Genomic DNA, 13438 nt, shown 5'->3' with positions numbered 1-13438 from the left:
TGGGTTAAGGGAGACTTCAAACGATTCCTTTAACTCATTTTCAAATAAAATAAGTAACAATCTAATATTTAACTTCCGTACTTTATACTGTTTTAAGCTAACGACATTAAACAAAGTGGAAAATTCACAAAATAGTGAAATACAACTGTATTGCGACAATCAGTGAGCAGTCAGCTGAGATGAATTGCAATTTCTCAGTCATAGATTGACAAAATACGAAGTCAAAGCATTATGAGCAATCATATTATGATGCAATACATCTTTTTACACAGGTCTGTGGAATTTCAATGTATTTGGTAAAATAAGTGACCAGCAAAATCATAAAAAGTGCACATCCCGACTACACGGACGTCGGGAGTTGACACCATATTTATGATGTCCATGTAATATGGACTTTGGGGTTAAAAGGGTTAATTTCTAGACTACAAATGTTTCAGCTTCATTTACATAATTCAATTGAAAATGTCAACAGATATTTAGTGTCCATTAAAATGAGTTTACGGTTTCATATACATTTTAATTATTTTCCTTATTCTGGAAAACTTCAATTTTCCTCTAGATAAAAACCTTCCTTGAATGTCAATGGATATTTTTTTAAATAGCTTAATTGGTTCAGCCATTCTTGAGTTTAGCACCTCGCAACATTCTATTTAAATAAATAACAATTAATTTTTATTCATAAAATTGTATATGTTGACATGTCATATATTTATTTTAAATGTCTATTGTTATTATATAAATCTTTGGCTGTGACTGTACCTAAAATTTCTTTGGTGGAAAATTTGCCTTGTAAGACTATCACTCTAGATAGTCAAACACTAGAGTTCAGAACAAATAATGATTTGGAAGAACAGATATTACATAAAACACTGTTAATTCTGCACAATCAGTTATCTGAATTTAGCTTTATTATTATTTATTGGACCAAATAATACAATGTGAGGCTGTACACATATTTTTTAATTACATAAAGAAAATTCATACAGATGGTAACAAATGGTACAAAATGTGTTCAGTGAGTACTTACCAACAATACATTTTTTTGTTTTTTATCCACCATCTCAGAAATGTGGATAATTTTTGTGAGAAAATACAATATATTAACTTTTCATAACCAAGGCTACAATTATTATCAGACTATTTAAAGGCTTAAAAACCATCTGCTGAAAACTATATATTGTGGTAGCTCCATAGTTTATATTCAGGTTACTCAGTTATAAATCGTTAAATAGAATACAAATTTGTTATTTGTTACTAAAAACAGTTTGTTCAAAAAAACTAACTGAAAACTCATGGATTATTTTTTAAATTATCCTACCTGCAAATTATCCTGTTCTGACTTTCTCCAACCCTAATTTGAACAGGATTAAATATATCAAACCAACAAACATAGAAATATACGAATTCTAAGGATAATGTTAAGAGGTAAGATTGAATAAAAATTACTTAAGCAGAAGAATAAACAATACAGTTTTATATTTATTCATTTATATATGGAATATATTAATGTTTAATCCTTCTGAATAAATAATGCAATTGTCATAGGACATGTGAGAAAAGAATAACTATTAAAAGAATAAAAATATTCAGTTTTATATAATATCCGAAAGATTGGTTCATGGAGCTAACACATACAAGCAGCAAAAAAAACTGTGCATCAGATAATTAACAAGAATTTTATTATTAATATAACAATAACTAAAAATAATTATTACGACTAACCATATAATAATCAGTTTATAACACAACTAACTTGCTATCCATGCAGCAAAAATATATACAATCCAGACCCATAAATGGTTCAGATAAACTCTCTACATAAAAATCACATAATTTTTATATTACAATAAAATAATAATAAATAAACATGTATTACTACTAATTGTTTGAGTAAGTTATTCTCATATTTTTTATAGATAAAAACATAAATACTGACAATATAAAAGAAAACAGTTTATATTCTATATCACTATAAAACAACATTTTATGTAACATTAAAAATTATAAGTAGCTAAATTTCACTTAAACATATGTCTTATTTTTCTGTTATTACTAATATATAATAATTTAATCCATTCTGACATAAACAATAGATCCAGAACATTATAGGTGAGTAGAGGAGGAATAGATCCACAGGATCAAGTTTGATGCTGCAAAATTTGGATATACAAATTTAGTCCAATAAATATGTGAGCTAATCGGATGTCAGCTGTCACATGACATAAAGCTATAACTGTATTTGACTTTTGAACCTTGTGGGTTGTGAAGTTTATTTTTCTTAGATAACTGAGAGGCTGGTCGTCTATTTAAGATGATTCTACCTGTCCTCATAGACCACAGATTTGTGTGAGGATCTTACCAAATAAAATAAAAAGGAAGAAATGCTACAGTTCAAGATCAACACTACTGATGAAAAGTATTAGAACCACAGACAAGATTTAAACCTGTGATATCTCTAACTCAAACATAGGCCACTGGCTTTCCCAAGTTTGTAATTGTTCCAATCACTTTATTCTTGTAGGCCATATAGAAATTGTTAACATTTTTTTAAGCAGTCGTTTGTAACACTCTAACAAATTTTTCAAGAAATCACTAACATGTTCAAGACTATAAAAAAAATACCCAGGAATCTATTACCATTTTAAATTTTCCAGTAGGTGAAAAATTTCAATCCTCTTAAAGTTCTTTCCTCTGGGAGCAACAAATTAAAACACTTTGTTGATTCATTATGATTTTTAAACATTAAACATTAGGCATAATGATATGTATAACCTGTTTTTAATTGTTAAAAAAATAATTTCTCATTGTATATTGTTGATATAAATTATATTTCGTAGACTGTATGATGGCTTGGCACAGACATGCTCAATCATATTTTGTTAACGTTTCTATGATGCACATGACAAAATATAACAGTATAAATTTTATTTAACTTCGTGTTACTCAGCAATATTTCAATTTCCATATTGCCAACAAGAACAACTAATACAATAGAAATGTTTTTAACTTTGAGCAGCGCATTACAGGAAAACTGCCAAGAAGCTGAGTATAGAACACAACTTACTATGTATCATGTCTGGATATGCCTATAAGTATTACAGCTACAGGCCTAAGGAAAGCGAAAGAAAAGAGTTAATGCAAATGAAATAAAATATGTGAGAAGCAGCGCATGGCCAGAAACCGAATAAGAAACAGAATTAGGTTTAAAACAGAATTGGTCTACAGTGTATAAAGATCATTGACAAATAAGGAAAGGGATCCAATGAAGTCACCTAATCATACAAAAACAATGAAGGAAGGATGGTTGTACAGTAGGAGATTCAGGTTGGAGACAAACATTGGACCAAGGAACAGGCAGGATGTTCACAGAGCAAGTTGACAAAGAATGAATATTATAGTTGAGAGAAAAACGGTTTGGTAAACTATGGCGGTGAATGCTATGTACCATCCAGGTTTGGCAGTATGCTGGGACCTGATTAGGACATCTATATTATCTCTACAGAGATCATTACTGTCTTGGACAGAAGTCACCAATCACATTGTGACAAACTGAACAATGAACCATGTAGTCGGATTTATAAAACAAACTCTAATATTATTAGCTTACAATAGTAAATATTAATTACTTTGAGGGTTTCTCTTCACCCACTGAAAATGTGTTCCTAAATACCACCAGTGTTCTCCAAAGCAGCTATATGGGTTTGTCTACATAGAATAAAATGACTACTAGAGGTTTTGGATATCCGCCCCCACCTCTAAAATAGCATATATTCCTTTCCTGTCTCATTATTATCCCTTTTTCATTGTTTTTTATTGTTTGCGATGCTAACAACGTCAAAAACGTTTTTTAAACAAGCCATGCAAGAGGTATTAATAAGCTTATCATCAGATACTTTACCCACATTTCACCTTGATTCCAAAATATACTTTTGATTAATTTAAAATCATTTTCACAAAAATTTTGAAACATAAAATCTCAAAACATTTTGACATGAACATTACAGTTTCAACAAGAGATATTGTCCTATTATACTGACATTTTGAATGTGAAATCCCCTCAAGGCGGCTGTTTGATGACAACACATTTATCACTTCAATAAAATCAATATTTTTATGTAAAGTTGGTATTCAAATAAAAAGATAATATTTACGGTATCCCATGATATTTACTTGAGACCCTTAGTTCTCACAGAAGATATTGTTAGAATAAAGTTTGTGGAAGAAATATAATCACAAGAAAACTTCTTTAAGCAGTTATTATCAATAAAAACTGAACAGGAAGCAACTCAATAACCTTGTTTCCTTCTATCTTTATTTTTGCTAGAAATTGTAAATGAAATGTTGAACTTTCTAAAGGGTTTCACACCAGTACTTTTTCAGTGTGTACTTTTTAGCAAATCTACAATCACAAAGTGGATCCATAACAGAACTACCACAAAAGGTTATACTTTAATACCAGTACTACTTGAATAATGTAAAGATAATAAGCAATAGTCATTTCTATCAATAAAATGATTCTTTGTAACAAAATGCATACATCTAAATAAATTTTAAAAGTTGTTTCTTAGAAATCCAAAATATGCATACAATTATGGATGAAATACTAAATGACAAAATTGTTAAACAAAAAACTACTGAAAATTGGTTCAGTTCAGTGGTTTATTAACTTAAATACCGTAGCAATATATTTCATTAGAAAAGTAAAATACTCTTGTCACCTCTGAACTACAAGGCAACATTCCAAAATGTTTGACTATTCAATATTTATTTTGTAAGAATTAGTATAAACAATTAAAGGATGTTTTTTTTATTTAGTAAAAGTTATGAAATCAGGATAAATATTTTATGAAATTTAACCATACAATAGGAAATTAAATTATACTAACTCCTGCAGCAGATTTACAGTTAATATGGATAACTCTGTATGGTTTACTATTGCATACTACAAATTATTTCCAATTACAGATGTTAATGGAAATCACTGTTTTTGAATGGTTATTGTTTTCATACTACTTCAGAGTTCACAAGTCTACATAGGGTCCCTGTAGCTTCATACGCTTTTTTTACACAAAATTGAAATTAACTTTTACAGTTAATATTTATACAGTTTATTACATTTTTAACCATAAGCAAAATTACTACGGCTTAAAAATACTATTTCTTAACAAATAAATCATGATATTTTACATTAAATCATAATACAAGGACTATCCAAATGGTAACATACATTCTGGTAACAAATGATAAACAAAATTTTATACAGTTGAACGATATTTTTCTACATAATGAAATTCAAATTAAAACACTTATTATACTGTTACATAAGTTTTTCAATACTGCCTCTGTATAAATCTGGTGTTGCTTTTTCAACAGATTGTTTCCATCTGTAAGCACTTCCACGTCAGTATAAAATATTTTCCAATATAATTTCATGCATAAAATGAGTTATCAATTATTGTTTATTTTAGTCTGTGATAAATTTCAATGGCTTCGTGATTTTTTTCAAACAACAACTTAATTGCTGAACACAAGTAACAAGTACAGTACCATTACAGGTAGCAAAGAAGGAGTGGCACAGTCTGCAAACTACTACCACAGCTGTATGGTGCTGACCACCCTCACACAATGTCTGTTACTTTCTGGACAGCCCTTGTAAATTGCATGACAATTCAACCAAATATATATGGCCACATTATATTCAAAACTGTAATGAACCTACAATTAAAAATTTACCTTTCATTACATTTTGAAGAATGTTTCTACAAATATAGATGGTGACATTTTGTACACTATCTAATGAGCTAACAGTGAACAGTTTCAGAAAATATAACTAGGACCTTTATAGAGTTTTTAAGACACTAAAACATTGCTTGATATACACAAATTTTACTACATCTGCATGTCAAATTTAGTTTAAATCAGTTTATTTGTTTGGTGATTCATACATGCACAATTACAAATAAATTTTCTTAACCATTTTTTCACATATTTGCCTTTTATATTCTCAAGGCAAGTCAAAATAGATATTTCTACAGAAAACATAAATTGAATTCTTCTGAAAGCTACAGCACTTTTCCCTATAATTAGTACAGGAGATAAAGTACATATGGAAGGTTAGTTTGAACACTAATTTTTGTTTGATACAGGTACATATGAAGATTAAAAACATAAATTTATTATTTGAAACCACTCTAGGATATTTAATTTATATTACATGATAACAATTATGTTAAATGTTATCTTTAGTTCAACACAAAATCATAGAGGTACTAATAATTCATCAGAAAAGCAAGATATAAAAACCTTTACCTATATAAAGGCTGAAAAAATAGTTTATGTTTGTAATTCTAAGGAAAAGAAACTTATATTTAGGGTTTTAGCAGTTAATATAAATTTCAATTTATCCCAGCAACTATTTACTAAAATACTCCTTGATGTACAGAATGAATTTTGAAGAACACTTCTCAATTTTGTGAAATTAAAATACCAAGTTTTCAAAGAGGTGTTTTCCTTCAACATTTAGATTTCTAAAACACTTTTTCATATCAACACTTAGAATAGATCAAACTGAAATTAAAGGAGCATTACAACGTAAAAACATACACAACTCACTTTTACTTCTATATACTGACATGTTTTTAATGTGAGATGAATGGGTATTTCTTTGTACTAATGTTTTGGAGCATTACCAGTATTCTGAAGCTTCACTATATGTACCAATTTCTGATTGGTAGAACTATGTTAAATGTTTGAGAATTATTTCAAAAAATAAGAAAAACCAAATTTATATATATATATATATATGCTCTATTGCCTGAAAATTTCAACTTCCCAACTTACAAAATATACATAACAAATATAAAACCTACACAACATAAATTCAGTTGTAATATTTATTAGCTGGTGTAGTTTGTAGATTCTCTCTAACAATTAATTAAGGAACGCTAATGACAGTTTACTTACAGATACAAAAGTCTACCAGCTGATGCGATATTTACATAAGCAGACCCAGATCAGTGACAAGTGTGGGGTTAGTTGTCAACAGGAATGGGACCTATCTCAATGACCTGCACCTCCTCAGGGACGATGCGTGGCCTGTGCGTCTGCTGGTGTGTCAGCAGACCACTCTTCCAGTTGAACGCCTTCTCACAGATATCACACTGGAATGGTTTTTCATCACTGTGACTATACGAGTGGTTCAAGAGACCACTCCTCGTGTGAAACCTCTTCGTGCAGATGTTGCAGACAAATGGCATCTCCCCCGTGTGGACTATAAGATGTGTCTTCAGATTACCCTTCTGGTGGAACCGTTTGTCACACAGTGTGCATGAGTATGGTTTCGTCGAGTAGTGGGTCGCCTGATGGGTCTTCAAATTGCTCTTATGCTTAAACTTTTTGCCACAGATCTCACAGTCAAAAGGTTTCTCATCAAAGTGGATGCTCCGGTGGCGTTTCAGGTCATGTACGTACTTGAATGGCCGGTTACAGACCTCACAGCAATACTTGAAGTCATCAGTATGGATCAGTCGATGCTTGCTGGCCACTGTTCGATCATTGAAGGTTTTATGGCAGATGTCACACTCGTACACTGCGTTGTCTGCATGCGACCGTCGCTTGTGTCGCAACAAGTCGTACCGTCGCTTAAAGTGCTTGTCGCACTGGTCGCAGCTCACCGGCTCTGAAAGGATGTGCGTTTGTTGGTGGCTCAGAAGGTACTTGAGTTGTGTGAACTGTCGCTCACAAATATGACACGTCAGATTGACACCATCAAAGTTCTGCGCCCCTTCCAACAGGAAATGTCCTTCTGCTGCCTGTAAGTAAAATTACATACCACTTACATAAAGCATATAGTAGTGATTTAAGTTAATTCAGACACTTCCAACACAGTAAAAGAAATAAGATGCTTATATTTTAATTGTGGTGCTTTAACTTCACACTACCTAAAAACAACAAAAATTTCAGTTAAGTTAGCTATCAACCTTATTGAGCCCCAAATATCAATGTCAGGCTAGCAATGTTCATTGCAAATTGCATAAGATTGTTTAAGAACCTAATTCGTACCTATTCTTGATTTTAATTAGGTTATTCTGGATTAAAAACCTATAAAAGTGTTTAATTAGTGTATCAAGACTAACACTAGATATAAAATTTAAACAAAACATAATTTATTTTAATACTATTTTGATTTTTATATAGGCTACTAAAATCTATACATTTTCGGTATGTAAAAACATATATTTATGTGTGTGCGTGCGCGCACACATTATAATTTACTATAAATATTGATTTCCTTCAGATGTATCAATATATTTATTTGATTTTTTTTATATATGTGATATTTCTACATGTGACATATACTTTTATTTTATGCTGTAACATTTTTCAATTTGGAATAATTAAAAAAAGGTTTAAATTCTATAAAAACTGCTAAAATTTTACTTACATTAATGGGATACAAAATTATTTATATTTTTCTAAGCATTTATTTTGATATATATGTTTTCCCTGTTCATAATATTTATATAATCAATTACTCCATTATAACTCATACAATTACAATGTACACTATACAAAATATAAACAACACTAAGGGTGGTTCACAAGCTTGTGATTTCTTAAGACAAGAGCTATTAATACTGTAGTTCAGATAAAACAGTTGTTAACAAACTTTACAGATTACAGCCCACACTATAGGCTGTGAGGAAAAGAAAATTAATTCCTGATGGTTCAATTTGCTTTTAATATAGTTGAAGTATAATAATAATATTATAACAATATATTTGGCTATGTCTGAATTACATTGGGCAGCGATGTAACCTGGCAGAAGTAAAGCTATTATATTTTCATGTAAAATAATCACTTGCTATAACAATATTAATTTCTCATAAAAATTAATTTTACTGATGCTAAGTTATAAATTAATACACAATTACATTGTCACATAGTATACAGATACTATGTGACTATCTAAATTCTAGAAACTAAGATTTTTGTAATAAAACATTTTGTAGTCGTCATACATTATAAAAATACCACTAAAGTCTGGCAAATCTCATCTCTCCCTTTCAGAATCAGGAAATGCAAGCTAAACTTTCTAGGCATTATCCTAGCTTCAGCTCAACTCCATACAAATACAAATGTTAGGTAGATTTCAAAGATTGCAAACACAATCATAGTATAATTTTAATTTTGGAAGACTTGGCATTTTTGTCGATCACGGCTCGTAGAATATGAAATCACAATAATACGAACATTAATAATTATACGAGGGCTATCCAGAAAGTAATAGATGTTTTTGAATGGTGCGGCAGTGGGCCAGGCTACAGTCGCCATCTTGGTGTCAAAATACTCTGGCGTTCAGTATGCATCGAGCTGTAGCCACACACGGTCTGTATCTCTTTTACTTTTTTCACTGTGATTAATTAGAATGTGTGCTGCAATTGAAAATGCCACCACTTGTAAAGTGCATTCAGTGATAAGGTTTTTGTTAGCAAAAAACCATAAACCAATTGAAATCTATTACAAACTGTGTGAAGTTAATGAAAATGGAATAATGAGTGAAAGCAGAGAAAGGCAGTGGTGTATTGACTTTAAAAATGGCCGCACCAATGTTCATGAAGATAGTCGTAGAGGTCGGCCTAGCGTAGTGACTGAATATTTATGTTTAAAATCAATGACAAAGTTCGTGAAAATCGCTGTTTCACAATGACTTAACTCTCGGAACATTTCCCACAAAGTTTAATTCATGAAATTGTTGTAGGGAAGCTTGGATACCACACTTTTAGTGCCAGGTTAGTTCCAAAAATTCTTGCGGAAGATCACAAAAAACAAAGGCTTGCTGCATTGTTAACTTTCCTTGATGAGTACGACAAGCATGGTAACAAACTTCTCGATCATATCGTTACTGGTGATGAATCATGGGTGAAGCATGTCAATTGTGAAACAAAAATGCAGTCTGTGGAATGAAACACACATTCTCCAAAATAACCAAGAAAATGTCTCCAACTCAAACTCTGTCAGCGAGAAAGATTATGGCAACTGTTTTTTTTGGGATGCTAAGGGAGTGATTCTGGTTGATTTCCTTGAATGAGGATCAACAATCAATGTAGAGAGGTACTATGAAACATTGCAGAAGCTACAGCGAGTAATATAAAACAAGCGTAAGGGAAAATTTAGCTCGAAAATTTTATTTTTCCACGATATTGCACGTCCTCATACAGCCAATCGTACAGACCAAGTCTTGGATGATTTTGATTGGGAAATGTTTGATCATCCACCTTATAGCCCAGATCAGCACCAAGCGACTACCAACTCTTTCAAGCGATGAAGACCTGGCTCACAACACAGTACTTCGATAGTGACGTTGAACTTCACACTGGCATTAATCAGTGGTTAAGATTTCAGAGGTAGCAGATTGCTACAAAGCTGGAATCGAAAAACTTGTGTCACGTTATGATAAATGTCTCAATTTGAACGTGGATCATGTTTAAAAATAACTTAAGTGTGTAGCTTTTAAATGTATATAATATAATGTTCCTATCTCAGTTGGTTAATTATTTATTTTAAAACATCTGTTACTTTTTGGATAGGGCAGATAAACTGTCCTAACTTATAATAAAAGAACAATTAATGCTATAACAAAAACACAAAATATAGCCTCCTTACATCTAAATGATATACATGGAATCTATTTGAAATAGTTTTCATAAGATTTTATTTACATTGCGTTCCTAAACTAGTCTTAGGTTTGAATCTCTAAATTATCAAATGTACAACTGAGAGCTAATTACTTTTCCATCAAATACCCCACATTATTTGTTGGGAAACTACTGGCTTAGGTGATTGATTTTCCCCAATCACTACAGCTTCTCCTTGCTCCTATAATGCATATTGTCTGTTGACATCTAATGTGTTCAACATACTACAAAACATCAAGCAAACTTGCTACTGATTGTTGTCTAGTAAGAGATTTTAATTTGAGTCCAAGAAGCAAAAAATTCCTACCAAATCCCCTCCTGATGCAAAGATATGTTATTACATATTTTATAAACGATGGATTTAGACACACTGTTTAAATGGAATATTGCTATATTTCCATTTTGCACTCTATTTGAAATAGCTGATATACATCTCTAATTGTAATAACAGTTGTACAAAACTTACAATACAGTGAGAATGAAATGATAATAATCAGAGTTATCAGTAAAACAACAAATAATGGTAGGAATTTGATGTGTGAGACTCAATTATGAAGCAGTTGATTTTAGATTTACCATGAAGGCATTTTGCCATTCAATAGTGAAGAAAATTCAATAGACTATGGAGTATTACTCAGTACAAGATAGATCCAAAATGATATCCACAAATAGCTTTACCTCAGTATCAGGAGTAATCATTTCTGATTCCTCAACGGAGGGATCCAGTGGCAGACAGGCATCAATGTGGTCCGACTTCCAGGTATCAGCTTCTGCTGCTTCTTTCTGTCAACATGTGAAGCACTTGAAAAATATTGTTTGTGTTCAGTTTGTGTGTTGTTTTAAAAATTCACAATTTTGACAGAGCTTACTCTTTTAAAATTTTAATACTCAACACTCGCTATACTTGATTGGAGCATTAAACTTGCACAAACTATTACCTATCTTCTGTTTTTCTTAGTCGCGCCATGTTGGATAGGGCCTTAAATCACAGCCAATGACTTTGGACTTTATTGGAATGTAATATTTCATTTTATGTTACATATACATCTATGTGCAGTGATTGTTTGATCCATAAAATACTTAACCACATCACTTAATAGTTGTACTCTGTCACAAGTTCGCTGTTCATATACAGGGTGTAACTGAAATACACCGACAAACTTCAGGAGGTTGTTCCTGAGGTCAAAACGAACCAAAAAGTTCCTATAAAATGTATGTCCTAAAATGCATCGTTTTCCGTCTGTCCGTCTGTTTGTGTTTATTACATTAAATTTTTTTTCTAAACAAACCATTAAAGGTACAAAGTTAAACTTTTCAACATATGCTAATCTAGTAAAGATTGTCAATTTTAAAAAAAATTGAAAATTTTTACTCAACAAAATTCAAAAATGGCGGCTAGTTAAAATCTGTGATGGTGAATTTCTCAAAAACTACTTCCTGTATAAAAAATTTACTTGATTATAAAAAAGATATAAATTTATTTATAAAACGAGCGGTACCTCATTTTTTGAAATCGCTCAAGAAAATAAAAAAGTTATGGCATGTTTCTTAACCTAGTAACATATCACATTTACAAGTTTTTTTTCTTGTTTCAAAAAATCAGTAGCCTACAATTGTTTAGAACATTCAACAAAAAATATCTCACATTAAACAAAAATATCTCACATTAAACAAAAGAGTTTTAAGCTGTCATTATTAAGAAATACGGAAATAACTTTACAGAGGCAACATTTATTTCAAAATATTAGGGATCACTTTACAACAAACGTTCAATAGGCCTTCCATTTGATGCGATGCATGCATTAACACGTCTGGTCATTGATTGCCGAGTTCTTTCAAGTATTCCTGGTGTATTCCTTACAGTGTTACAGGCTGCAGTGATACGCTGTAAAAGGTCATCCCTGGTATTAACTGGGTCTTTCATAAACTAGAGTTTTCAAATGGCCCCAAAGGAAGAAATCGATTGGATTTAGATCTGGCGACCGAGGCGGCCATGATACAGGTCCCCCTCTGCCTATCCATCTTTCCCCCATAAGTTTGGTCCAGAAATTGCCTGACATCTAGTCTGAAATGCCGTGGGAGCTCCATCATGCATGAACCAACAGTGCTCTCTCACACCCAAGGGAACATCATCTAAAATTTCAGGCAATTCGTGTTGTAAGAAATGTCTGTAGTTTTCACCATTTAGTATGTCAGGTAATACAAAAGGACCTAATAAACAGTCTCCAATGATGCCTGCCCAAACATATATTTTAAATGCTGTTAATGTCTCCCTTCATGAATGGCTTGTGGGTTTTCATCAGCCCATTGATGCATATTGTGTGGTAGTTGGTTATTCCATCTCGATTAAAACAAGCTTCATCTGTATACACAACTAATGATGTAAAACCAGGGTTGTTAGCTTGCTGATTAAAACCATTGGCAAAACTGTAAAACGTAATGGAAAGTCAGCTGGATCAAGGGCTTGTACACGCTGATAATGGTACGGATATAACATCTGCTCATGTAGAACTCGCCATACTGTCATGTGGTCTACGTTGAGTATTGCTCCTAACTGCCTAGTACTTACGCCTGGATCTTCCTCTACTCGCTGTAAGATGTTTTCTTCCAAATCAGGAGTTCTACGCTGTCCTCTGTACACCTCGGTCTGTAGTAGAAGGTAACAAAGTGCCAGTCTCATGAAGTCGGTTGAAAACAGCAGCAAATGTTGAATGAGTAGGTTTTTGTCGATTTGGAAATGA

At 31.9% G+C, this 13438-nt stretch overlaps 1 protein-coding gene across 2 annotated transcripts in view; it reads right to left on the bottom strand.

Moving 5' to 3' along the window:
• Positions 1–942: 942 nt before the first annotated feature.
• Positions 943–13438, bottom strand: part of LOC124353980 (zinc finger protein 235-like) — a 42249-nt gene continuing 29753 nt past the window's right edge. For both annotated transcript variants that reach the window (XM_046804081.1, XM_046804080.1), the window contains exons 7-8: positions 11376–11480; positions 943–7811 (exon numbers count right to left, since the gene is read on the bottom strand). In XM_046804081.1, coding sequence (XP_046660037.1) covers positions 7032–7811; positions 11376–11480 — 885 coding nt within the window. In that variant the 3' untranslated portion in view covers positions 943–7031. The remainder of the gene's footprint in view (positions 7812–11375; positions 11481–13438) is intronic.

Source organism: Homalodisca vitripennis, chromosome 2 (assembly GCF_021130785.1).
Source record: "Homalodisca vitripennis isolate AUS2020 chromosome 2, UT_GWSS_2.1, whole genome shotgun sequence".
Lineage (NCBI taxonomy): Eukaryota > Metazoa > Arthropoda > Insecta > Hemiptera > Cicadellidae > Homalodisca > Homalodisca vitripennis.
This window is presented reverse-complemented; position numbering and strand designations above follow the sequence as displayed.